We start from the raw sequence: 24,196 nt of genomic DNA, 5'->3' as shown, positions 1-24,196 counted from the left end.
AATGAAAGAACATGAAACCATTATGTTTCATTATGTTTCAAAAGAAGTACGAGATACAGTTGGGGGCATCCACCACTATTTTAGAGTGTTACGAATGGAGACGAATAACCAATCAATGAAGAACATGAAACCATTCTGTTTCAATAGAAGTACGGGATACGGTTGGGGGCATCCACCACTATTTTAGAGTGTGACTTTCAAACACAATATCGGTCCATCCTCTAGTAATCGTTTCACGTAATGCTTCTAATAGCGCTATTGCTTCACCTTCAATTGCAGTAAGCTTCTCTCGGATCTAATTACAACCTGCTGACATAAACTGCCCTTGAGAACCGCAGATGTACCAACCTCAACCCGTGTGCCCAGCAGGCTCGTAAAAGCTCGCATCCACATTACATTTCCACCTTCCTAGCTCTGGACGCTGCCACTGTGTTTCTGCACTCTCTTGTAAAGATGTTGCTCCTTGCTGATGTGCCAAATTAACAGCATTCCAATCTCCGATTAGATGCACAACTCGACTAGCTATCACCCTTTCTTGGTCCTTTACTCCATTCCATATCCATTTGTTTCTGTTCTTCCAAATCATGAAGGCCACGACAGCAACTAGGCCAGCCCCATGAGCTTCCTCCACCTTACAAATGTCAAACAACACCTCTGCCACTCTTGTGACAGTCTGTATCCGTCCCTCGATAACAGCTCCTAGGCCAGTTTCGTTCCACATTTTCCCATTGTTTCTGCAATCGGAAAAGACATGGCAGTCGTCTTCGTCATTTTTTGTACATATTGGATAGTGCTAGACATTGAACAACTGAGACGAACTCGAGATGGTAAACAGCCCCTACAAATAGTTCCATTCTCCTTCTACTTTGTAATTCAATGACATGGGTCTGTTCCTCATATATCATCTTTAATCGGATCTTACCGAGTAATTTCCATGTTGTTCCTCTAGCCATACTAACTGATCTTCTGTGAACACACAATTATACTCATAGAATCTGAACTGTCTTTATTTTTTAGATATATTATTGTAAAGAATTTTTGATCTCCAACTATTTTTTAAAATGTTTGAACACTGAACCTCCTAATAAGAACTTTTCCAATGTCTCCAAGTTCACCCTTTTGTTGTCTACTTTCAACAATAAATATTAGATACGGAGTATTATTTATTTTGCGTATATTTGGATTTACTATTTAAATAAATATTCATGTATACATTCTCTGACTAATCACAATTTACTGCAACTTGAATGGTGTTATGGAAGCTGGTCTTTTTTGTTTTCCCTTCTATAAAATAAATCATAGTCCATATTATTAGAGTCCCACATCGCTAAAACTGAGTCTAGTAGGATGCAGCATGTGTTATAAAAGAGAAGTGTATGTTACATTGGAACTTACTTACCTGGATGGGGTCAATGGATGATCAAGAAGGTCCATGGCCTAGGCAAGTGACCTCCATTGCACTTAGGAGGGGTGCTAGCCTAAGATCTACCCAAGTGGTGGAGTCTACATCATAATTTGTTGCTGTGGGGGCCTGCGTTCGCGCGGCCCCTCCCAATTTTAGTTCTAAATGTTGTTCCTTAAGTAACATTATAAGATCTTTGAAACAGAATCATTATCAGAATAGGACTAGTCGTGTTATTCAGATTTTGATTGAAGGATCTTTGCCATCAGTTTTGTTGCTTCTGGACTGTGAGTTGTAGTAATGCAAACATGAGTTGTATAGAAACATAGAAGCTGGTCAGTTGTTACCAATAAATATAGAAATTAGAAACTTCTGGTTTTCATAAGTAAACGTACAAAGTTTCCTCATGGATAAACGTTGAATGATATTAATATATGAATTCTTTTATTCCCATGATTTATTTCTACCTTATCCCTAGACTTTTTAGTGTCCTTTTACATTTTTGTTGAGAAAAATTGCTTGTACATGTATAAACGATAAATTCATGGACTTCGTAGCTTTTTCTTCGATCCAAACAATGGTGAATGAGAACTAATGGTCTGAACTGCAATTGATTATTGGGAAGTTCCTAAGGTCTTATACGATGAGATTGAGAATACCCTTGAAAACCTTGACATGTGGAGAATATTTGTCGCGAAAACATTGATGTTGAACAACCACCATTTTGAATTGTAGGTTGATAAAGTAATTCATCTCGTTTAAAATAAAGCACTCTTACAAAAATGACGCATCCTTAGTAAAACATCAAGGGTAATTTTAATTTGTCAAATCCAATATGTATTATGTATGTGGATTATCAACTCTCACCACACTGATTCAGATTCATTACTTTCATCTCTAAAACAAAACTTGGTTCAAGTCCTACAATATCAACTATAATTAAGACTCAATCAAAATCTAGATTAAACTCCTTGATGCTCGTTTGGTTACGTTACGTATCAACAAACGTTTTCTTGCGTTCGAACCACTATTCACAGTGATAAAATAGAAACTAAAAATTTCAAAAGTGAATGAAAACGCAGCAATAATGTGAAAACAAAAACTAGCTTAGTAATAATAAATAAATAACCATTGAAGTTAAGCCAGTGAAGAGTGAATGATTGGTTGGCATTTAACACCACAATTGTTCTTAGTTGACAATACCACTACTTCACAAGATTTTTGTTTTTCACATCCATTGCATGCAAACACAAGTACAATTTAGTCCATCGTGGTGTTAATACATACTTATGTTTGTCATGAAAACAAATGATACCGACTTTTGAGTTAAAATTTCCTGGTTTATTTTTAAATTGAATTACTTCGTAGCATACTAGCATATACCAAATTTATCAAGCCTTATACATCTCGTAGTCATGATGTTTTTACCAGTAAAAATCAAAGTGGTTTTGGATACAGCGGGAGTGCATAGAAAAAACTCCAATTCGAAAAACGTGGTAAACAAAACAAAGATTTAACATTACATGGCCTTGAATTTTCGACCGCCACTGCTCTTGCATCCATCCTACTCGCTTATGAATAACAATAGTTGAGAGGACCAAAGAAGAGAGGCGCAGATTGTGACAAAAAAAATTAAGGCAATGGCACAGTAGAATGGGATTTTCCAAGAGCAGAAAGAACCAAACTCAATTGATCTTTGGTCAGACTACTGTACAGAACAAAAAGGTTACACTCTTGAATGATCCTTGTATGGGTATCAGTATCATCAGTGATGGCCGCGCCTAAGTGATGAGAGAAAACCGTGGGATGACTTATCTTTATGTCCTAATTTTTCATCATTGACCTGGTAGAAACACGAAACTCAAAAATGTTAAATAGGTCCAAGTTCGACTTTGTGCTATTTTTCAAAACTTTAATAGTTTACCTCTTTTGCTATGTGTTGAAGAATTTCAATTATTTCAGAGAAAGCTGGTCTCTCCTTTGGATCTTGTTGCCAGCACCGCTGTAGTAGTTCAGAAATTCTTGGATGTGTATTTTTGGGAATTGTAGGCCGTAGACCCTATAGCAAATTAAGCCATATAGAATTATTGTGCATAAACGAGAAAAATGTTAACGAAAAAATTGTCCGTAAAGAGGAAAGAATAAAAACCTTTTGCACCACACCAACTGCTGCTTGTAATGGGGTCAAGTAAGAGTAAGGCAGCTGGTTACAATAAATAGATATATAGTGAGATAGCAGTGGTATAAGGCTTTTCAATGTCTGAGACAAAAAACGAATAAAAGATGAAGCAGCAAAGCTCACTGCCTGACATGAAAGTGCTCACCTCTCCAGTTAAAAGCTCCCAAAGTGCTATTCCAAAACTGAAAACATCTGCCTTCTGGTCATATGGTTTGTGTTCAATGACCTGTAAGCAAAAGTCAAATCAATTGAAAGAGATGTGAAGTACTGCGGAACAGTTAAAATTTAAAAACAAACAAAAACAGAAAAGGAATGCAAATATGATTATCATAGAAGCACTTTGAAGTCCAATCTCAAAACTTTAAAAGCATGCTTGATGAAGATATGAATGGAACTTAAATTAAGTGCCAATGCATGCATTACATGCTTGGTAAGGAAATAGGCAAGAAATAATAAAAATAAAGTGGCCATGATTTCATCTTTTCTAATCTCAATTGTGGAAAGCAAAAAAGTAGCTATAATGGAAGTGTAAGTTGAATGCCCAAACAATAATAAAGTGAGAAAATCAAAATTTTATTTTAACAAACTCGTGTTTTGCTATGATGTACATGTACATATATAATATCTGCCTTTGAATTGTTAATTAATGGTTACTTTACACCATAAAGTGAATTTCTCACTTTAGAGGAGTTGAATCCCTATCTCCACTCACTGCCTCGCTATAATATCATCCAAACTATCACCCAATTTGCTTTGCACAATGATATCACCCAAAATATCCAACCATAAGAGTAACATCAAGTTCAAGAAAAATCATACCTCAGGAGCCATCCAGCGGTATGTCCCAGTTTCAGCTGTCATCACTCCAGACTGAGTTTGCACTCTGGCGACCCCAAAATCAGCAACCTTGACCAACTGTTAAAGGATAATCTCTTTGAGTACATACGAAATGATAATGTTGAGATGCTTTTAGTCACATAATGCAAGCAATTATTTTCCTCTCACTACTGTGTATGGAAAGATTGCGAGAATTTATTTTATGCAGTATGCTGACGACAACCCAGCATTACAAAACTACTCATCTGAAACTAACTTATACAAACTATAAATTGTAGACGTAGTTGCTCTAATTCAAGATGACTTGCATTTTTGGTTTATCAATGAATTGAGCCAAAATTATGGAAGTAAATTATCACACACTCAATCTACAAATTCTATAATCAACTATGAATTGAAAATGGGAGAGTAAATAATGCAATTTCTCAACAGTAGAGATAAATAATACATTAGTGATATAGGATTGCAACTGATGAAATAAGATCAATATTGTTGAGATTTATTTGTTAAACTAAATATTACCAAAAGCAGCAAAAACACAGACCAATAACACATTCAAAATACAACACGAAGTATCAATTTGTCAGAGTCCCCTTACTTCATTTTCATCCATCAGAAGATTGGCAGTCTTCAGGTCCCTGTGAATAATATTATTTTGGTGCAGATAGTTCATTCCCTTGGAAACATCAATGGCTACTTTTAGTAAAGAAGGTAGCTTAAACACGCCCTTTTGTCTGTGTAGAAAGTCATATAAGCTTCCTCTAGACATAAACTCTGATGAAACATGATCACACAAGCATCACAATTGAATTATTAGGCTACTGAACAAGGCACCCAAATCATCTTAGCAATTAAAGTACTTGATAATACAACACAAATAGGAAATTGGAGATTCTTAGGCCTAACTCAACCCCAAAAGCTAGCTCAGTGGGTGGATTGCCCAAGCCTTATAAAGACTACTTTGGCCATATCTCTAGCAGATATGAGATTTCATCAAACCCCCCTCACAGTAGGGAGTAAGAACTAGACATCTGAAGCGGTGGTTTACCTAAATATTTAACACACCTGTTGCTTATAGAAAATAACATATACTCATGCTCAGGACTGTCATCTAGAGGTATACAAGTACCGGTGGTCTAATATTAAATCTAGAATAAGCATTGATACCTTCTTAGTGGGTGTAACCCCAAAAGCTAGCTCAAGGGGTGAGAGTTGTCCAAGCCATATAAAGACTACTTTGCCAAATATCTATAGACGATAAATTCTAGAAAGGGGAGCTGTGCACAAGGCTTCCACCATTATGGGGGTGTGGGGAGGGTATGTACACAGTCTCCATTATAGGCAAAGGTTTTGCACAACCAGAACCCATGCCCACAGTCACAGTGCAGTAACCTTGTCCTTGCATCAAGGCTCACAGCTCACCCTCTAAACTCATAGTATGAAACAAAAACATAAATCATAAATCCTCAGGGTCCTCTCCTATTTACCAGTAACAATACAAAGATTTGGTGGCCGAGTACATGCACCAATGAACTGAACAACGTTCTTGTGTCGAATCTTCCTGCAGCCAAAGATAAGTCAGAATTGTTATGTAGATCTACAAGGATACCATATCACTAAAACTGACTAAGATAAAAAAAAAAGGACTAATACAGAATCTAGTAAAATAGGCAAAATAGAAACATTATCAGATATGTTCGAAAAATATTCAGAAGCATTTGATGTAGGATAAAAACAGAAGCTCCACTAATTATATTCAAATATGCAGACGAACCTCATGATATAAACTTCCTGTGCAAACTCTTTCAGCATATCTGTACTTATGCGTTCAGGCTTAAGAACTTTGATAGCCACATCTTGACTGCAATAACTGCCTCTGAACCTATGGAAGTCCAGTGAAAGAGGTTAGAGAGGCATCAGCTTAAAAAGTTATGTGGATTTCTAACATGCTTTCATACAGAAATAACTTACAAGTCACCAAATGATCCAGAGCCAACTTTGTTTTCATATTTTAGTTGGCTGGGATCAATTTCCCAGACATCAGCTCCATCAGATGGTATTTGTATGCAATCAGGGGAGGATTCTGTCCTCGTCTGGTATTGATCATTTACGGAATAAAGTATGCCCTGATTTGTTAGATATTGATCCTACAGAACAGATACTTCATATTAATGAGTCTTACAAAAGAACTTTAGCAGTTTGCAAGAGTGTAAAGAACAGCTAATATTAACAGATGTTGCAATTGCTTGCATGTCGTACAAATTATTATCAGTTCCTTTTTTGTAAGTCAAACTGCAGATTTTCATCTTCCCTTCTTATTCTTAATCTTGAATAGGAAACATCTTATCAAAACTCATTGCAACTAGCAACCGGAGATATTTTCTTTTTCTTGCTAGCAAGAAAATTAAGATATTTCCAAAGAAATGAATAACTGAGGAATATACCTTAACCTTCCAAATTTCCTTTTCCAACACACCTTTAAGCTCCTCAGTTTCCTAATGACAAAAGGAAAAGACAATAGAATCAAAATATTATTTGAATATAAAAAAATACAATTGAAGATAGTGACTTTATTAGTTTAATGCTTAGCTATTTTTAGACTACCTCATTAGGCCATCCCTCAACTACGAAGACATCCAAGGAAAACCCATCAGAGGTGGAAAATGCATGAGCTTCTTGAATATTCAATCCAAGCTCACCAAGTATGGAAGTTAACTGAAATGGATACATAGTCAAGGGTGAGAAATATCATAGCATATATAATATAAAGTACACTTTCTCTATCATATAATTAAAAAAATTAATTTTAATCCATTGTTAGTGTAAAAAAGGTATAGATTGTCACCCAGTAACATATTGCCACGACGTTAAATGGACTTGACACCCATGTAAATTGTCAAATTCACTAAAAGGTGTCACAACTCGTCAATGAACATGTATAACTTTTTTTACACCACTAAATCCTCAAAATTAAATTCATTCAAAAACTCCAAGCAATCTGATTCTTGTGCAATGGGTAATTGAGTAAAGCCTACAATTTGCAAAATAAGCAAAGGAAGCAATCCTCCTCTCGTTGTTTTAAAATTATGTAAGTCTCTTCGAAATTTATTAGATTGGGATATTTGAAACTTCTGCTATTCAAAATATGAAAGAGCAACTGCTATTCAAAATATGCAAAATACTCCTCTTTAGCACTTTATATTTTACATTAAATTATATCTTTACATGTGTGAATCAGTAGTAGAGTTTAAATCTATGGGATTGCATGTAAATATTAGCAGGTAGTAATTCAGTCAAGCATACTTTCTTGTACATTAATAAATTCATAAATGGTCAATTTAATATGTGAAAAATGAATACTTAGGAAAACTACAACTTACAGAACTCGACAAAAAAAACCTTTTAGTTTCTTTCTAGTCTCAGAATGGCCTATGTTTGACACTGCATCTATGTTGTTAATCTCGGATAGCGGCGCGTAGCGCCGAACCTCAAAAATGCTATTGCAGTATAGCGGGTAGCGCTATAGTGGTATAGCGGTCATGTACAAATTAAACATAAATTCCAACAACATACATAAATAGGAAAATACACAAAATTAAAAGGACTTTCTCACTTAATAATTATACTAAATATTATCATTTACCATCAAAATATGTTCTAAATAAAGACTAATAACATTCCATGAAGTTCTAGAAGTACTCAAAATGACATCCCATTAAAATAAAGCATAAGCAAGTTCTAAAAGTAGACAAAATAATGACAAGCCATTAATCTTTTGAAGCCCTTGAGACCACATCTGCTTCTGCCTCATCTTCACTTCTAAGCTCCACCACATTAAGGTTTGAGAAAGGAACAAACCTTGTAAGAAGAGGAGAAGAGCAGTTGATTTGGAGAAAGGAAACAGAGGAGTCGATTTGGTGAAGGAGATGTTGAAGGAGAAGAGGTGATTTGGTGAAGGAGTCCGTTGAAGGAGAAGAGGAGAAGAGCGTGATGTGAGAAAAGAAAGAAGAAACAACTCAAATAGAAAAGTAAATCACGTGTTGTGATGTGTTGGTAGCTTTTTGATGTGTAGAAAAGTGCAAAATACCCCTCACTTATGATTTATTTCCAAAATAAAGATTTTCATCAATTTTTTCCCTCCAAAACGCTAAAGCGGCCAAATAGCGCTACCAAAACGCTACGCCACCGCTAACAAAACGCTATTTTCCTACAAATAGCGGCCGCTATTTCCGCTTCTCTAAATAGCGGAAAGCAGTCTTATAGCATAGCAGAGAGGTGGTAAAACGCTACGCTATAGCGCTATAGCGCGCTATAGCGCCGCTATTAACATCCTAGCACTGCATCCATATTAATTGGCAATAAATAAGTCCATGATTGATACAAGCAAGAAATACTTCCAGCATAGCAATTTGCGAGAAGTTCTCTAACCAGGTCAAAATGCTAGAAAAGCAAGAGCTATTTGCTATTATCATGTTGGATGCCAAAGAATACAGTATAAAGTAAAATAAAATTAGGATTATTTATACTAAACAGAGATATCACCCAGTGATTTAAAAGGATCATTTTACAGAAGTATAACGGAAATCACCTGACTAAGGAGTTTAGGCTTGTCAATTGTTGAAAAGGTAATCTCGTGCATGGGCCTAAAATGTAAACAGTGAAAAGATCAGTACCAGTCAAAATTTTAAACAACAGTGTAACGCTTTTATTAACTGCTATAAGTTAGTGGAAACAATCAAACAATTGTGTATGCCCCTAGAGAACATGAGAATAGAGAGCCTTCACGATCTAGAGTGTTAAGAGCTCACAACCTTGTCAATCAGTATATATTGTCTTCCCATTGACTGATTTTACAAAAAAAGATCAAAATGCCTAACAGAACAAAATATTCCCCTACCAAGAGGCTTGCACTTCGAAAAATATTATCATCAAAGAACGTGAGATTTTATCCCAGTCTTCACCAATGTATCAACTTCATCATAAAACACATGCTTCTGCTTATACTTGATCATAAGACCATTTTTAAAAAATACTACTAACTGAAGACAATGAAAGAAAACAAATACATTCACAATATCCTGCCTAGAAGAATAACAGTCCAAACTGAAATTATTAAGAAGCATACCTGTTAAAATTCGGTGTCACACCCATAGCATTGTCTCCATCATCGATGTTATTTTTATTTGTTTGAAGTGCAAGAGCTTCAAGGTTAGAGGAAGAACCAAACGTAGGTGGTGGATGAATTCTATTTTGCCCAAGAAAACGAGAGACACATTAAAAAATAAACAAGTGAGCTAGTGACGACACAAATAAAAATATAATATTATTCAGAACAATTCAACAAGAGTTAGGATAATAAAAAATATTCTCATTGATTGAGCAATGGCCATCATAGAAAACAAAACTAACTAGACAATGTATGAACCATACCCCTGCTTTAAAGAATAGTTAAGAGAACTTTGTGCATCATCTTTCTCAGAACGATCTGAATGCACCGAAGAATCATTATAATGTGTACTACCAAAAGGATATACCTGCATTAAGGCCAATGCAGATTATAAACAATCAGAGGATGAATAACTTCTCTAGATTTTTATTTAAATTTTAAACAACTTATATAAAGATGCTGATTCCAAAGTTCCAAATCTTATGCCAATAATGACATCAACCAATTATCTATAATGAATCCATATAGACTAGTAATTTAAACAAATTATAAGTGCTATTTTATATACCTGTACTAAGCGAACTTGAAATGCGGGACGATTAGCGGGATCTTTTGCCAACTCGAGCAATCTTTTATGAGCAAGAACATCTTCTGCTCTTTCCACATTGACATCCAATGCATACCTATGTAGTAGCAATCACAGTGACCAACCACGAGACTCGTACAAAAACCACTCTGGCAAATCCACTTACAAAAGTAAAGTAAAACAAAAATACTCAGCTATTTTCTTCCTTTTTAATTTTTCTTTTCAATTTCATCATAGTTCATAATAAAACTTAAATTAACGATTGAAGAACATGCAGAAACGCTAGTCACAAATCATCACAATTCACAAATTCGTGTAAAAATATTTGACTACTAGAAAATTAAATCAAATCAATTTGAAGTATGGTGAAAGACCTAGCAGGAAGACGATTGAAGTGAAGCCATAGTTGATCATCGAAACCAGGAACATGAGCTTCTTCGGAATCGGAATCAAGAATTCGACGAAGAACTTCATTGTATACTTCAAGCTTTTGACGGTGATGACGAGGATTCGCGTGTGATTGAACCGCTCTACTTCCGCAACTTTCAATGTCGTTCTCGATCACCATGAGAGTAAACGAGAATCAAACGAAACACGATCAGCAACAAAACCAGTAGTAGTGGTAAATAAATAGTAGTAAGAAGAAGAAGAAGAAGAGAGAGAAATGAGATCGCGAGAAATTGAAGAGAAAAGACGAAACGGGAAAGGGAAAGGGAAGAGAATTATTGTTGAGATTTTGAGTTAGTTGTTGAAGAGAAAAAGTTTATAATATTTTTGCTGCTACTACTACTACTACTACAGGTTTGGTTTTGGATTGGTTTGATTCAGTGTTTTTGGGTTCGGCGAAGTTTGTTCTCAGCTATCCACGTCAGACTGGGACCTACTTACCGCTCAAAATGGACACACCAGGCAAATTATTACTGTATTTAATTATTTGTTGATAAGGGATTAAATTAGCTTAATCAGATGAGAATATATAATAAATAAATTAAATTAAATGTATGTGTGTCACATGACAATACTTGCTAAACTAGTGGATCAATGTTTGATTTCATTTGAGTAAACTATCAAATACACTCTTAAAATTTTAGAATTCGATAAACTAGAACTTTGACCCATGCGGTGCATGGGTCTAATTAGCTGTAATATATAACAATAAAAAATAAAATACAAAAATTTTAAGAGCATTTTCAATAAGAGTATTATCGCGAATTTCATGGACTAATTATTATATATTTGTTTATGTGCTTATTTTATATTTTATATATTTTTTAAATAATTTTGAAACCCCATCGTTTTGTTTACTTATTAAAAAATTTGCTGATAACTAAAGGTTTTTTTTATTTTATTTTTATAAGCGCTGATAACTAAAGGTTAAAAAATTTATGATAATTAAATGTTAAAAAAATTAAAGACACAATCATGAACATAAACTTAAGTAGACATCCATAAATAAATAAAAAATGTGATTAATTTAGCCGTTTAAATTTATTGAAAATAGGGTTAACATATTAGGATTCCTAAATTCTTTCATAATTGAAGCACATGTTTTAGCGGTTGAAATGTTTTATTGTAAGTAAGGGATGCAAGTTTGATTCCTATCATAAAAAAATCTGTATTTTTTGAATATAAAGCTGCAATAAAAAGAAAGAGAAAATGAGAGGGGAAAAAATTTGGTTTAGGGTTAACTTATATTAGCAAGCTTATAATATAAGAGATAAAAGATTATCGGTTTTTAATTGTTTAAATTGTGCAATGGAAATTGATGGTGCTTAATTGTCGTATGAAATCTTTCCTATGAAAGTTGATGGAGCTTAACACTTTGTGGACATAATTTAAACACAATTGGTCTGCTAGTGCATATTGTATAAATTGATCATCGGTTAATATTAAATCTGCAATATTAAAATCAAAATAATGAATGTGATTAGTGACATCACCATGGTTGTGTTTGGTCGTATTGCAAAAAAAAATTGATTTAACAGAATTGAGTTTGATAATAACTTTTCAAATCTCACATGATAATTATTCTCTAAATTTATGATCCGGTAGAAAAAAATCATTCATCAGGAAAGACATAAAAATATTTCGTGATGAATACTATAGTCAAGAATAATTTTGATATGATATACGTTTAAAATTGACTGTGCTTATCAATTATTACACATAATTTTAATCATAATTGGTATACTTGCCATAGTGGTTGGAAATATTGCCTTGTATTGAAGGGTTGCAAGTTCGAATCCTAGTCAAGACAAAATTGTATTATTTTTTAATAAAAATTGCAAGATAAAATGGAGGGAAAACAGAGAAAACAAATTAGGGTTTAGAATTTGTTTGTGTATACAAGCTTATAATATAAAAGATATCTCCTAAAATTTAAAAATGGGCAAATACCTCTGAAATCATAAAAAGTCAATCAAATTGCATTATGCCACTACCAGTCAGAGTCCATGTCAAGAGGTAATTTGATTGACGTTTTATAATTTCATGGGGTATTTGCTTATTTCCAAATTTGGGGTATTTAACGAATTTTGAAATTTCAGGAAGTATTTGGCAGTTTACTCATTTCATTTCCTCTAAATTGTAAAATACAAATTTGAAGAGGTGAGCAATTTTTTTTTATGTTTTCAACTAAATATTAGTCTTATAAGTTGGGTTTTATTGAGAGTTCAAAAATCCTATTAGCATTAGATAAAGGAGAAGTAAAAGTCAATAAGTTTAATATAGTGATTAGAAATTTCAATAGTATGCTAGAGATTATGGATTCGATCCTCTACTTCATTGTATACTAAAAAATAAAATAAAAGTAAAATTAATAGATGTTATAGTTCCCACAAAGTTGCTAGACTTTTGCAAGGTAATAAACTAACATTCAAAATTTAAATAGAATATATCTATATTTAATGTTTGTCTCTGATAGAATATTTTTACTATAAACTAATATTTCTGGTTTAGTGGTAATTGACGCTGAATTTGGGCAGAATTACGGTTCAATCGCCAACAACTGCAATTCGGAGGGAACTGAAACCACTTGATGTCACAACTGACCCCAAAAACTGACCCCAAAATCAGATTAAACGGTATAATGAGCCAGATACCGATTGTAAAATATTGTCCAGTTTACATCTTCAGCAGACGGATCTCGAGCGCGTCGATCTTTTTTACAGCTCATTTGGCTTGCTTGCGTTTGGGTGGTTTGGACAGAGAGAAACCATCGATTGTTCAAAGGCTCAACTGACACGTATCATCTGTTGTTGGACAAGATCAAGCTTTTCTCTTTTAGGTAGTTGAAGACGACGAATATTACGTTAGCTTCAAACTACCATAGCTGGTGGTCTAGTCCTTTACTTTGTTTGGGCCTTGTATGATTGGTTTTCTGGTTTTGATTATTTGACTATTTGTAAATTTTTGTAGTCTACCTTGATACTTCTTGTGCTGGGGAGGCTGTTTGTGTTAATATATCTCATTTTGGCAGTTTCAATATATATATATATATATATATATATATATATATATATATATATATATATATATATATACTAGAAACAACACGTGTGAAATAAAAAATATAATATCTTTACTCGAAATAATACATTAAGAAAAATATGAATAATGATAATATTTTTTTTAGTGTAAATCATGTATCACAACTTAAATAATAGAACACCGTAAAAAAAAACTTAAATAATCGAATAAAGTCATATAGAAAATAAAAACACTTTTAGATAGGGATATCAATTTCATCTGTAAATAGGAATCTCTAGGGTATTGTCCCGTTTGGGGAACCGAAGATGGAGAATTTTCCCCCGTGGAGATGGGGATGGAAGAGAAAGTCCCTTCGAGAGAGATTTGGGGATGGGGATGAGATTTTATCCCCTACACTGCGGAGACTCCATCCACGAAATTTTTATTAAAATAACATTTATAAATGCATATTTAAGTATTTTATAAAATATTTTTAATTATGTACCAAAAAAAAAATTATTTTTAATTATATTTTCACACAATATTATTTGAAGACTCTACTCAAATATTAAAAATATATCCCTTTTAAAAAATATTCTCAATTTAAATTACAAATATGATCAATAACATAAAAATATAAAAACTCCGGACACTCCTTTTATCCATCTTTATAGGTGAAATTTATAGCCACTAAAATACTCGACCAGATAAAAAAAACATAAAAACATTCGTATTCTAATCTACACATTTTTTGTTGTTGTGGAGAGGTTGGACTGAAATTAGACCTTTTATTTTGTGAGATATCTTATATTTTGTATCCTTATTTATTATTCATTTTGTTACATATTTTGTATCTTTATTTACTAACGCTATTATTACGTATAAAATATTTTTTCGAGGTCTCATTTTTCTGGGATTGAGATTCTCTACATAGTTTCACACAATTTTAAATCTGGATATCGTTGATTATAAATCGGACGGTTCATATTACTCTAATTATAAAATCACTATAAGCAATCTCAACCACACATATTAGATCAAACGATTCAGATTTAAAATTTTTTTTTTTTTTTTTTGACAAAAGATTTAAAACTGTGTTAAATCAGTGTCATTTACTATAGCATGAAATCTAATTCCCTATTTTTGTGAGGCTCTATGCGGTAGCTCATATCACACATGCCATAGGGTTCGACCTGGAGAAGGCATATCCGACTAAATTATACAGAGACTATGATAAAATAAACACTAATTAAGAACAATCTACTATAAATGGTTAAACACAATTAGAGGGAGAGTATTTCTTTGATTGTTTATACTTTATACATGAGAAGAGATGAAGTATAATTAAGCTGAAATGATACTCTTTAGAAGAAAATGGCATTCAATATGCGAAAATTGAGTAAAAAATGTGAATTGAATTATTTTAAGAGAGATATATACGCATGTTATTAAGACCAACTCCAACATGACTTGTGTAATTGAGTAAAAAACAACATGGCTTGTTTGATGGGATTTGAAAATTAATGGACAATATCATATTGGATTTCACCTTTGGCATATGCTATTTTGGCAACCAAGTCTATGGTTGCTTATTGAGTCGGTCCAAAAGCCATATCAAGCATTGCTCCAACAAATATTGTTTTTGACAAAAAAATATACAACCTCCAAAAATGTGTAAGTTATAGTTGGTTAATCTAGTGATGATTGACGTTGTACTTGATATGAAGGATCACAATTCAATTTTCTACCACTGCAATTAGGAGGGAGCTGAAATCATTTAATGTCATAACTGATACCCGAACCAGATATATTCTTTTATTTATCTCAGAACGGAACTTTAGATTATTTAACCCCCTTCTCCTGAAAATCAATCAGATGGTTACTATTAAAAAAATCAAGGTACTCAACCTAACTTTGAAAAAGAATGTATATTTCTTTTAAAAAAAATAAATATAAAATAAAATAATTTCACGTTATCAACCAATAATTATCATGTTTTTCGTCACATCACTTTACTTTCTTAATCTAACATAATGAATTAATAATTTATATTAGATAATTATGTAAAATTATTTTATACCGTCAATAGTGATTAATTTTCTTTGTTTTTAATGTCGCAAGTTCAAATTCTTCTATGTCAATATAAAGCAAAAGCATGTTGAAGCGTGTAACTGTTAGCATCTACACACAATAAAATCGTGTTCATATAAAAAATACTGTTGATGGGATTGTTAAATATTTGCTTTGTGCATTTGGTTGGTGTTGGAACTTAGAATAAATGAAGATGCTCTTTTTTATTTTATTATGGAATACATCTATGATGATGTATCTAATCTTATATGAAAGTGAAGCTAAATAAATAAATTGATATTTTTAATATAGTACACAATATTGAGGTCCCATGGTGGCATTTTTATATTAGAATTATTATTGATGAATATGGATTTGTGACTGTAATCCTTATCCTGTCAGATGTAAAACGTGGTCCTACAAAACAACAGAAGCTTCTCATTAGTTTCAATCCCACTAACTTGGGTCGTTTTTAATTATAACACTCCTGCTGTAATCTGGGAAGAATGAAAAAACAATGTAGTGTACCATGAGGATTTTTAACCTAAAAAATCAGATTAATTAACCATTTAGCAAAGAATATTTAGAATTTATGCTTCTCCATGAAGGACTCTTTTCAATGAACTGTGTATTGGGTGGTGGAGCATGGATTTTTTTTATTCAATAGTAGTATAAGACTTGATTCATTTAATTGTCAAGATCCTCCATGAATAAACCATAAAAAATTGATCATTGTCTCGATTTTAAATAGGTTCATGACTCTTTTAATATAGAGTTAAATATGTTTTTGTCCGTATAGTTTTTCAAAATTTTCATTTGTCTCTGAAGATTTTTTCCACATTTTTTAGTCCCTGAAAGTTTTTTCCTTCAATGTTTCCGGTTCATACTTTTCATTCAGCTCGCGCATACCATTTTAAATTTTTTTCTACGGTCATATTTAGTACATTATATGAATCTCCGTTACAAAAGTTTTCATTTTTTAACAAAAGATGAATCAAATATGAATTTTTTTAGTTTTTTTGCACATAAAAATTCATAAATAATTCATCTTATGTTAAAAAGTTCTATTTTTTTTAGGATATTGACGGTGGTTCTGCAAGTGCACAGAATCGCTACCAAGTAATAAAGTGATAAGTTTATCGTTCTCCACAAGAATTATGTCAAAGTTACTAATTTCGCTTAGGAATATGGATAGTTGTCTTCGCTTTGATATTTGAAAATGGTATCTTTGCGGGTAATTAGTAAATGACAGGAATTTAAATGACATAAAAGTAAATGGTGTGTGTGACCACACGGGGTGGTTAAGTGTGGTCGGATCCCTTCCTTACTCCTGCTTGGTGTTTATTATCTTGATTCCCTCTATCAGGAATTAGACTATTAAAAATAGGTTCAGAAGCACTCGTTCCCTATTTCTATTACAAACTGTTCAGAGCCTAGTTAGTGGTTACCCTAACTCTATTTAAGCATCATCGCCCCAGGTTCCACTTTTTTGTTAAAAACGTTGGTATCATTACCTTATTGACTCCGTGTGTCATAAGCCGTCACGTGTGCCTCTAACTAGTCCTAACTTTGCCTCAGGTAGAAATTATCGTTCTTTCTAATCCTATACTAAAACCTCAGATACTGAATTTAATGGTCTCATGTTGGCCCTAGCATACTATCCTTCGTCCGGGATTACTAGCTTCGTTTCTTCGATTTCCACTAGGTCCTTAGATTTTATTATAATGTAATCAATATTAAAATAAATATAAAATCGGATAATAAAAGAGTTTGAAAGTAGAAACAATTGAATATATACCTAAATTGTACAAAATACAAAACCAAACATTCGTAAGGGAGTTCATCGACTCCACCTAACCTAGAAAAAATAAATTACAAAGACAGAAAGAAAAGAACCTTGTTGGCCTTGGAGGTCCTTGACCTCCTTGCCTCCTCCTTAGAGTTCTCCTAACTCTAGAGTGAATATCACTACTATTGAGTGGTTTCTGAATGAATAATAGTCGGGGAAGGAGACTCTATTTATAGTTTTTCAGCTGGGTTTGAGCTTTTTCTGCGCATTCATCGCATCCATCGTGGTGCGATGGAAGATTTCTTCAGGATTTTCTGCGTGTTTTTCAAGTCATCATCGTGCCACGATGACAAACCATCGTGTTATACGATGGAAAAAATTTGTTGCAGATTTTCTTCAATTTAACCGCCTTCTCATCGCGCCACGCTGGGACCTCATCGTGGGTACGATGGTTGCGCTGTTTATTACGTTTTTGCCATTTTTGCTGTTTTTTTCCACTTTTCTTGTTTCTGGGCCAAGTAACTTCACTTTTCCAGGTATTTGCTTGCTTTTGGGCTTCAATTGATATTAAAACTACATAAATTAATACTAAAAATAACATATAATTGACTGTCATCAGATATGTTCTTATAATATTATAAACATGAATACAAAAAATCATTCAAAAATGTGAAAGTATGCACGAGTTGAATGAAAAGTATGGACTAAAAACATTGACGGAAAAAACTTCATGGACAAAAAAGTGTGCAAAAATCTTCAGAGACTAAAATGAAAATTCTGGGAAACTATAGGGACCAAAAACATATTTAACCCTTTAATATTTAATGTTGGTGTTTCAAGTTGGCCGCATTTTGCTAAAACAAATATTCAAGCCAGATGTGGAGCAGAATGCTTCACCATCAAGTTCAAGCAAGATGTTGCGCAGAATGCTTCAACATTGGATACCACATCCAGTGGGCCGGGCCTGTTATCATTAAATCTCGCGCCTTACTCTATAAAAGGAATCCACGTGATTTTACTTGTATGGCAAGCAGCGCCTTTCCTAATGCTCCAGAAGGCGGCCATAACCTAGTTTTGTTTCAGAAAGAATCTCTTATTTATGGAAACAAAACATTTGCTCGAAGAATATTCCTTGAAGGAACTTTCGGACCTGATACAAGTTTGAAGCCCAATTCAAGACCTAGCCCATGCTAGTTGCTCAGGTTATTAATAGGGTGACTGAACCCTTGTGGAAATCACTGAAGCCGTTATTGAATTTCACAAAGCGTGTGTTTAGGTTTTAGTGTGTACTATTTTTCTTGTGCTTGTATCTCCTTGATGCAAGTCTGAGAATTGTTTTATTGTGTTGTAATATCTCTGGAGCTTCTAAGCAAGGAGATAGTGTGTGTATACAATTCCAAAGCTTTTAAGTAAGGAATTGGTAAGTGTTTTATGAAGTGTGTCTTCACCTGTTGAATCTAGAAGTGTACGATCACAGTGGCTGTGATCAAGAGGAGGTGAGCGGAGGTTCTCATACCTAGGTGTGACTTAGGTAGAATATAGCACGGGTGGTGATTAGGTGAGAAGTCATAAACGGGGCGTTTATTGAGGGCTTCAAACTAATACTATCATAGTGGATTCACTCCTGGATTGGTATCCCCCAGAGTAGGCTGTTATGCTGAACTGGGTTAACAAATAACTGTGTTATTCTGTTTCGTGCATTTTATATTTCCTTATTGTTCGTCTAGTTCAGTGTTGAACACAGTGTTGGATCATCGGATCAAACATACAGTGTTGGAGCATCGTGTTCAACATCGTGTTACTAGTGTGCCAGAATTTCATTTAAGATTAGTCTTTTCTTTATTATTATTATTATTTTACCATCGGTTTAATCTGATTCAGAGGTCAGTTTTAACATCAAGTGGTTACAGCCCTTCCCGATCACAGTTGCGGGAAATCCAACCATGATCCTCCTTATCAAGTTTAGTGTCAATCATCATTGAACCAACTAACGATCGGTTAAAATTAGTCTTTGTTTCTGCGTAATGTTTATCAATTTGATGTCATTGCTCATGTGCTACTTGACATTTCCCTCTTCATGTACCAAAAAAAAAATTGATAAACGTTTGACAGATATAAAGACTGATCTAAAATATCGAAAAAATCGAAGACCCGTTTTAGAGTGAGTTGGAAGATCATTTTGATAGTTTATTCATGTTTGAATTTCATTTCTAACAATTTTTCATAAAAACTATATTTTTTTATGGTTACTCAAAAAAATTAAATTGTTGGAAAGAGGGACTTAATCTCAATGATACTTCTTTATTATTAAAAATAAGGTATTCATTCAATACAACTTTTCCCTTAACTCTTTTGTTAGTTTATTTTATTTTTTTGGTTTACAATGAAGTTGAAGATTAAACCTACAACTTTTAACATACTACCAAAATTTCTCATCACTTTATCAAATCTAGTGGCTTTTTGTTGGTTTCATTTTAGTTCTTTAATTAATTGTTGTTATATCTCCTTCAGTTAATTTGGTCTCTTTCGTTCACATTTAACCTCAAATGTCTAAGGTGGAACAACATTGAATGTGGTCTATCAAAGACTTCATTAATTTTTTTCATAACAACCATTTTTTTTTTACAAACATAAAATCATAGCATTTCATTATAAAGCAATTGTTCAATACAAATTGGTGTTAACTCAAATATATAGCGACTAGTCCAAGAAACGGCCGTTCTAGCAAGCGTATGAGCAATCATATTTGTCGCTTTATAGACCTCACCTCAAAGTCGTTACGTAATGACAACATGCGATGAATTTTACAAACAATAGAGCTAAATTCCGACACACCGAAATGCATATGATGAATAGAATTTTCTACGATTTGGGAATTTGTCTCAAATATCACATTTGTATAGCCTCTTTGTTGTAGCTCTTTCATGGCTTCAAGAATTGCAATGACTTCACCTTCAATTATAGAGCATCTACCATTAATCCAAGAGCTTCACGCAGGGGCGGACCTGTTCAAGGCTTGGTGTGGCTAGCCACACCAGCCCAGCCCAAATTTTTCTAAAAATAAAAAATAAAAATTTTATAAATAATTTTAAGTCATTTTGTATACATATTCGTACAAATATTAATGTAAATATTAGTTTAGAGTTTATTATTGATAACTGTAAGTATCTCGTATACATATTAGTTTAATTTTTAGTGCAAATATTAGTTCATAGTCTATTGTTGATGATTTCAAGTTTTTGGTTATACATGAAGTATTATTTTAAGTTATATAGTTTAATTTTGGCTTAATTGCATATTTAGTCCCTTATGTTTATTTTAGGTTTCAATTTGGTCTCTTATGTTTAAAAAGTTTCAAGTTGGTCCCTTATGTTATTGATCTCAACATAAGTTGGTCCTTTTCGTTAAATTTTGAGTTAATTTTTTCGAATTTTTTGTTAAATTTTGAGTTAATTTCTTCTAAAATTTCACATAGTACTCTCCTAAGTGGTTCATGTACGCAAATTCATTAGATATGTCGACGATTTAAACAAAAATTTGACGAAAAGGACCAAATTGAAACTTTTTAAAGATAGGGGACCAAATTAAAACCTAAAATAAACATAGGGACCAAATATGTAATTAAGCCTTTAATTTTATAAAAATCAACTTTGAGTTTTTTGTCAAAAAATAGTGGACAACTAATTGAATTTATAGGATCGGATAAAATTAACAATTGAACTAGCATATAAATATAATATGACATAAAAAAATGTTTAATATATTTAATTTTTTCAAGTAAGATAATACGGGTAAAATTGGAATAAAAATTAATAAGTTATAAGTTGATTGAGTTAAACAAGTGATATGCATGATTTAACATATATTCAATAAATTATAATTTTTTCTTTTTTTTCCGAATAGAAATTTTGTGGTTTTTAGATATAGTTTATTGGTTTCTTTTTTTGAATAAATAGTTTCTGATTCGTTGGTTTGTTGTTCTTTTTTTGGATATACATATTGTATTAGTAGTAATTTCACATGTTGTTTGTTGTTTAACTGAATTATTATCAAGATGAAAAAAATTGTAATGTCTAAATTTTTTTAGCCCCACTAGAAATTTGTGGCTGGGTCCGCCCCTGGCTTCACGCTATTACAAATCGCCCCATATTATCTGTAACGCACCAACCTGCGCTTGTTTTCCCAACTTTATTGTGAAATCTCGCGTCGACGTTACACTTACAACAACCATTTTACTCTTTTATCAAAAATGGAACCATTAGAACTTCTAGGTCTATTCTATCTAATTGTAAACCACCGACATAATTTTATTTTCATTTTCTTCATCATTTTCCTTCTTTTTTTCTTCTATTGAATACAGAGGTCTATTGAAGATTGTGCATTCAATTTTTTTCTTTGAAAAAAACAAACTTATCTCATATCATTACTAATACAATCAATAATACAATTTGACATCAACTCTAATACTTGATAATTAGCCATATACTCCCTCCGGTCTTTATTATAAGGAACAATTTGGTAAAAACACACATACCAAGAAACCTTATCTTTCTTAATAAAAATTCTAAAATTTTACAATCTATTCCAAAACTAACTTTGGTGTATTAATTTATTCTTAGGGAATATGTCACTCTAATTAATGCATAACTTTGGAATGGACACAATTTAATAAGGGTAGAAATGAAATTGTAAGAATAAATTTAATGATTGTTTCTTATAAAAAGGACCAATTTTTTTTTTCAAATTGTTCCTTATAAAAAGGACCGGAGGGAGTAGTACATATATAGCTGCCCTTGCTAATTCATTATTCACGAACAACTAGAGTAACTTGCCTCCTAAATAATCCAACCAACGAATTTGAACATAAAGATTTATAAGTTTACTGATACAATCTTTAATAATAAAACTAAAAAGCAAGAAATTATAAGAAGGATTATAAAAATTATGAACCACCATTTTTGCATCAAACTCAAAAATAACATTGTCTATACATACCCATTTCTAAGATCCACTAGATGACTTGAAACAACACATAGGCTTGCCCTTCTTTCACACTATCTTTTTTGTATTATTAAATACAAAAATTTATATTTAATCTCCTTTAACATTGTGGGAATCCAATTTTTTTTTAATAAACTCAAAAAATAAGGAGCAAAATATTGAACTTTTTTATATGAAAGAAAATTTATATTTTTTTTATTATATAATTAATAACACATATATCCAAAACATAACCCTTTCAATGTACAGTCGAATAGTGTAACTTCATTTGAGTTTTTCATATGGAAGAAACAAAATAAAGCCAAAAAAACTTACCTTTGCTATGATATTTTCTCTTCATCACTATAAAAACCTATGAACAAAACATGAAATAGCATTGAAATATTGGCACGGCTCAATCAAAATCTTCACACTAAAAAAAGTGTTCATTTTTGTTGGTACTTTTTTCTGAGTGAACCAAGCCAATATCACAATAGCTAATTCATACAATACACCTCCTTAATTCCTTTGTTGAGTTTGTTTGCTCAAAACAACAGAAGTATTTTATAACTAAAAAGGGGGTGTGAATAGTATATTTGTTGTGTAAAAGGTTGTGTTTGTGTGTGAGTGTGATGAGAATGAATGTCATTGTTTTTTCTTGAGTTTAAAAAGAGAGGGGGAGTGTAAATAGCATTAAAAACACTCGACTACCAAAGTATAAGGAAGGGACAGAGCATTAAAATCCATAGTATTCGCTCCATGCTGTTTTATTTTTTTTTACCTTATTTTAACCCATAACGCCATGCCTTTTACACTTTGAGTTTTAATGTTGCATGAAATGCATGTTTAAAAAGTCAAATTTAACCCTTTGTGTGGGGGTATTAGTGACTGAATATTAAGGGCAGTTTTGGTTTGAGATTGTTTTGGTGGTGATGATGGTGATACTACTAAACTCAAGTGGTTGTTGTTGTGTTAACAGAGAAAGCAGAAAGAGCGGAAAATATTAAATGAGGGAATCTCTTTCTGGAATTGACAGACCACAACATTAATACTCCAGAGGTGAGACTGCTTTTCAACTGTCAAAACCCATTGGTTTCTCTCTACTTGCTTATTTATTATGGCCAAGGATTCTCTATTTATATTTTCTTTGAGTAAATACGTACTCAAGATTTGTTATACCAAAAAAAACAAAAAAAACTCAAGATTTGTACTAACAATGAATTAGTCTCAATGACTCAATGATATACTAGAAATCAGTCTGACGTTAATCTTAAGTTATGGACATTTCCCCCTCCACAAATAGCGCATGTGATACTTTGTACTCATATTATGCATGGTCACAAAATAAATAAATTTGGATCTTAAATTTGTTTGCTTTGAGTACAGGTGGTTTAATTGTAGAGCTTATACAATGAGATGAAGTAAAATAAGGTTATTGATGAGGTACCTCGCTTTGTTTGTAGGAGGATAAGCGAGAATGAATAATGCTTAATTAGGAACGGGACCCTTAATTAATCGATACCATAGTCTATAGTTGAATATAACCATAGAGCCATAGAGGACCTTTGAAAAACTAACAAAAAAAATAAATAAAATTGTCAGAAGTGGGATTTGAACCCACGCCCTCTCTCGAAGACCAGAACTTGAGTCTGGCGCCTTAGACCACTCGGCCATCCTGACTGATGATAAAGGGTTCATTTTAAACATATTTAAGACTT

At 32.8% G+C, this 24,196-nt stretch overlaps 1 protein-coding gene and 2 non-coding genes across 3 annotated transcripts; 1 reads left to right on the top strand and 2 right to left on the bottom strand.

Moving 5' to 3' along the window:
- The first annotated feature begins 1,391 nt into the window (after positions 1-1,391).
- LOC123911894 lies at positions 1,392-1,552 on the top strand. Its single transcript, XR_006810767.1, has one exon. It is a non-coding gene; the product is annotated as a U1 spliceosomal RNA (small nuclear RNA).
- Positions 1,553-2,789: 1,237 nt separating this feature from the next.
- LOC123905616 (serine/threonine-protein kinase STY8) lies at positions 2,790-10,993 on the bottom strand. The gene is made up of 16 exons (XM_045955296.1): positions 10,546-10,993; positions 10,154-10,268; positions 9,849-9,952; positions 9,544-9,663; positions 9,007-9,061; positions 7,023-7,133; positions 6,863-6,913; positions 6,390-6,565; positions 6,193-6,300; positions 5,906-5,979; positions 5,017-5,192; positions 4,401-4,496; positions 3,727-3,807; positions 3,552-3,605; positions 3,327-3,461; positions 2,790-3,245 (listed from the first exon to the last, which is right to left on the bottom strand). Exons 1-16 carry the CDS (start codon positions 10,737-10,739, stop codon positions 3,168-3,170), a joined length of 1,728 nt encoding a protein of 575 aa, XP_045811252.1. The 5' UTR covers positions 10,740-10,993; the 3' UTR covers positions 2,790-3,167.
- Positions 10,994-24,074: 13,081 nt separating this feature from the next.
- Positions 24,075-24,158, bottom strand: TRNAL-CAA. The gene has a single exon. It is a non-coding gene; the product is annotated as a tRNA-Leu (tRNA).
- Between the last annotated feature and the right edge of the window lie 38 nt (positions 24,159-24,196).

Source organism: Trifolium pratense, linkage group LG2 (assembly GCF_020283565.1).
Source record: "Trifolium pratense cultivar HEN17-A07 linkage group LG2, ARS_RC_1.1, whole genome shotgun sequence".
Taxonomy (NCBI): Eukaryota; Viridiplantae; Streptophyta; class Magnoliopsida; order Fabales; family Fabaceae; genus Trifolium; species Trifolium pratense.
The sequence above is the reverse complement of the archived record's forward strand: the minus strand, read 5'-3'. Positions and strand labels throughout refer to the sequence as shown.

Excerpts from the sequence above, each read along its gene's own strand:
- LOC123905616 (XM_045955296.1), bottom strand. The coding sequence starts at position 10,739 with ATGGTGATCGAGAACGACATTGAAAGTTGCGGAAGTAGAGCGGTTCAA. Across the intron at positions 9,664-9,848 it reads AACTATTCTTTAAAGCAGGG|AATTCATCCACCACCTACGT; the intron begins GTATGGTTCATA and ends TGGGCAAAATAG. Across the intron at positions 3,246-3,326 it reads TTCAACACATAGCAAAAGAG|GTCAATGATGAAAAATTAGG; the intron begins GTAAACTATTAA and ends TGTTTCTACCAG.